General features: G+C 37.2%; 1 protein-coding gene across 1 annotated transcript; it reads left to right on the top strand.

The window, feature by feature from the left end:
* Nucleotides 1-2,853: 2,853 nt before the first annotated feature.
* Nucleotides 2,854-4,083, top strand: LOC101735693 (carbohydrate sulfotransferase 4). The gene has a single exon (XM_004926928.1). It carries the CDS (start codon nt 2,854-2,856, stop codon nt 4,081-4,083), a length of 1,230 nt encoding a protein of 409 aa, XP_004926985.1.
* The last annotated feature ends 523 nt before the right edge of the window (nt 4,084-4,606 follow it).

Here is a 4,606-nt window from a genome sequence, read left to right as displayed (position 1 = left end):
GTAACAAAGAAGATTTAAGCTTTTGCATTATTATTTATTTTATTTTTTGCAAATTATCGAAGTGATTACGGCAATCTTAGGAATCTTGAATGCTGTTTGTTTTTATTGCTTAGGTGAGTGGTAGAGTTCTCGGCCCACCTGATGTCAAATGGTTACCGGGGGAAATTGCTCCACCTACCTTGAGATATGAGTTCTAAGGCCTCAATTTTTTATAGTACAACGGCTGCCCCACCCTTCAAGCCGAAAAACATTACAGAAATAGGCAGGGTAGTGGTACCTATCGGTGCGGACTCATAAGAAATCCTACCACCAGTAATTACGCAAATTATGATTTTGCGGGTTTTTTTTTACTACACGATGTTATTTCTTCACCGTGGAAGTCAATCGTGAACATTTGAAGAAAGACATGCACAGCGTTTCAGCTGGTGGTAAACCTACGTATTTCTGCCGTAAAAAGTTTAGCTATGGTTTGAAAGGCTGGGTAGCCGTCATTCGAAAGGAATTGAGACTGTTCTCGTGCTTCAATATGGGCTTCGATTTTAATAATGTAACATCTACAGACTGCAATAACTGACAACTAATTAAAGACAGCAGTATTATGTTAAGGTAGGCCATGAAATTTCCTGTCCAATTATGTTGGTAAAAAAGCGTCTGAAGAAATAACCAAGTGAGATAACGTTCATGAAGCACAATAAAAAATTGATACTTAAATATTATAATAAAATAAAAACTATTTCCATTTGCGTTAATTTATTTTGTTTATTTTGTATTTCTTTAGATTTTTATTTATAAATTAAATAAAAAGGTTTAGCAGTATATAGTCTATCAAAGTAAATAGTCTATTGAAGATTTAGTAAATCCCCACCTTGTTTTTACCCGGAAATAATTTCACCTCATCTCATCTCGTTTTATTCCATTTTATCATAAAATCAACTTCAGATAGATTAGATTCATTTTCATTTACCGAACAATAATATATTAATGATAAACTAAGATTTGGCGAAAGGACTAAAATCCAGAACTCTAAAAATTAATGGCTACCAAATAATTCAGTTCAAAAGCAGAGGAGAAAATGAAATTTAAATGTTTTAATTTTAAATTAATTTGGCTTATTTATGTAGATATCAAGTTCAGTGGGTTATTTGTTTTTGTAAACTCGATTTCGCCAACATTTCTGACATTGTCTTACCTTTGCGGAGAAGATAATAGGTCTGAGCACTTACAATTTTTCTAGTTTGCAAAAGCATTTAGAAGTCGTCGTGGCCTCAAGGATAAGACGTCCGATGCATTCGTGTTGAGCGATGTACCGATGTTCGAATCCCGCAGGCGGGTACCAATTTTTCTAATGTAATACATACTTAACAAATGTTCACGATCGACTTCCACGGTGAAGGAATGACATCGTGTAATAAAAATCAAACCTGAAAAAATATAATTTGCGTAATTACTGGTGGTACCCTGCTTATTTCTGCCGTGAAGCAGTAATGCGTTTCGGCTTGAAGGGCGGGGCAGCCGTTCTAACTATACTGAGACCTTAGAACTTATACCTCAAGCTGGGTGGCGCATTTAAATTTTTGATGAAAAAAATTTATTAAATTGCAATATGGCGCCGGCTTGTAACCAAACATCAGTTCCTGTACAAGCAATAATATAACTAAAGTCTACAATAATTATAAAGAAGAAAACATCGTTAAAATTTGATTTAGGACAACTGCGTGGATTTCCATTGGTTTCCGTCGTGTCGTGACGATAGTTTATATTTTATTTTATTACCAAAGAGTACTATTATTACTCAGAGTACAGAAAAACAACAACAGTTTTTTCTGTATTCTGAGTATTATTATTATTCATACGACTATTTTCGTATTCCGTGATATTTTGATTAGTCTTGTATTATTTTGTACTTGCACGGCTTACGTCGGTCACTTCTATTTACAATTTCACTAGTGAGTATTAGTGTTATTTTTCATGAACCAAAACATACTTTAATGACATTATTGAGAAATCAGACTGTCTTAATTTTTTTTAAATGTCTAGTGTGTCTAGGATTGTAATAATTTAACAGATGTGTGCCCATTGTGTGGTTAGCGAAACCTAAAGACATTAACAACGTAAATGATACGTAATGATACGTAAATGATATAATGATGTAACATACCTGAGACATGCTTTCCGAGTCTCAGTTCTATTTACAATAGGCACCTTCAAACGGAAAGGATTACTGCTTCACGTTAGAAATGGGCAGGGTGGTGGTACCTACCCCTGCGGCCCCACAAGACCCTCTAACATATCCTATATTATATATCCTATATAGATGTCTTTACGTTTTAATCTCACGTTTTTTATTGTCATATATTATTTTGACGTTTCGAATACTTTGGGTGGCACATTTACGTTGTAGAAGTCTATGGGCTCCAGTAACCACTTAGCACCTGGGCTGTGAGCTCGGCCGCACATCTAAGCAATAAAAAAAAACTACATTTTTCGTGGTCACGGACGATTGTAAGCCGTAAAGTAGTCGAAACCGTAAAAGTTATTTAAAAAAATTAACATAAATCGTAGTATTTCTTGATACCCGCCCGTTTTGGGGATGTTGCCAAAAAAAGAACAAAATATTTTCTGTATTCCAATGAAATAACAAAAAGATTGAAACTATTAGCTCATGATCGTATAAATATACAGACTATCGAAAAAAATACATACATACAACCACAATGTTTTTAATGATATTGTAGTAGTTAATATAGATTCAAAAATTACCCGCGCATTATCTACATGTCGTGACTTCAAAGTGTGATTTAATAGTCGTACCATTTGTTATTATTAGTATTTCACTTTTGAAATGACATCGCGATGTGGCGACTAGTCAAACTGTATTCAATATGTTTCGCATTCTGTCTCAGTGTCCTTTTGATCCTAACCCGAACCCGAAGCGCAGGTAACACAAATTACTTGACACCTGAACTCCTTAAGAACGCCAGGTACTTTTTAGACTTAAATAATAGACGGGATGCCGAATCGCATCCAATACCAACGAATCGTCAAGATCAAACACCGAACATCGAGAAAATATTAGATAGAACCAGAGCGAAAATTAAATTTGAACTACGAGACTACAACTTCACTTATTCCGGAGTTCAAAGATTGGAGGACTTAGTGATGGAAACCAACGGTCGTCCCTTGAGGAATATCATCATATCCTCTTGGAGATCGGGCACCACGTTCCTCGGCGAGGTCCTTAACGCTATACCTGGGAACTACTATCATTTTCAGCCCTTACTGAAATATGGACACGTTCAACTCAAACGGTATTCGCAAATAAAAACAGCTTTAAGCTCCATAAAAAGTTTGCTCAACTGTAACTTTCAAGGTATGGACGGCTACTTTGATTACGGAAGACAACACGATTTTCAGTTTAGCCACAACACCAGATTATGGGATCATTGTAAACACAACATTGACCTGTGTTCAGATTCTGATTTCATGTCGAAATATTGCAAATTATTCCCGTTTCAAAGTATGAAAATCCTTCGCCTCAGGTTGCGTTTTGTTAAACAAATATTGAATGATACGAAACTGGACGTGAAAGTGGTGTTCCTGACCCGTGATCCTCGTGGAGTGATGCAGTCGAGGCTGCACCGTGGATTCTGTCGCGCCGCTCCGGATTGCTCGAATGCTGAGACCCTTTGCATGGGCATGACAAGCGATTATATGGCTGCAGGTCGCTTGCTGAAACGTTATCCTAATAGACTTCTTCTACTACGCTTCGAAGAGCTAGCCCTAAACCTGAATAGTACAATGCAAAAACTGCTGAAGTTCTTAAGGCTCGAACACAAACAAGCGCTTGATGAGTACCTCAACTCCCATACTAACACCGAAGTGAGTGGAGTGACCTCTACATTCAGAATATCCCGTGACGTTCCTTTTCGCTGGAAGGATACTTTAAATTTTGAATATGCTGACAGAATCCAAGCTACTTGTAAAGGTGCTATGAAATTATGGGGCTATCGTATAGCTCACAATGCCAGGCATATGGCCAGTAAGGACTTTGATCCCCTAGAACCGTACAAGGTACCTCATTAATCGAAGATATGAAGACTTTTTGATGATTTGAACACTGGGCTTGAACACTAAATTGGGCTAAATTCATTCTCTTCAGTAAGTTCAGTGCCATGAAATTATGGGGGTATCGTATAGCTCACAATGCTGGCCATATGGTCAGTAAGGACTTTGGTCCCCTAGAGCCGTACAAGGTACCTCATTAATCAAAGATATGAAGACTTTTTGATGATTTGAACGCTGGGCTTGAACACTAAATTGGGCTAAAATCAGTATCTTCAGTAAATTCAGTGCCATGAAATTATGGGGGTATCGTATAGCTTACAATACCAGCCATATGGCCAGTAAGGACTTTGGTCCCCTAGAGCCGTACAAGGTACCTCATTAATCGAAGATATGAAGACTTTTTGATGATTTGAACACTGGGCTTGAACACTAAATTGGGCTAAATTCAGGATTAACAGTAAATTCAGTGCCATGAAATTAAGGGGGTATCGTATAGCTCACAATGCCAGCCATATGGCCAGTAAGGACTTCGATCTTCTAG

Source organism: Bombyx mori, chromosome 27 (assembly GCF_030269925.1).
Source record: "Bombyx mori chromosome 27, ASM3026992v2".
In the NCBI taxonomy this organism is placed as follows: domain Eukaryota; kingdom Metazoa; phylum Arthropoda; class Insecta; order Lepidoptera; family Bombycidae; genus Bombyx; species Bombyx mori.
This window is presented reverse-complemented; position numbering and strand designations above follow the sequence as displayed.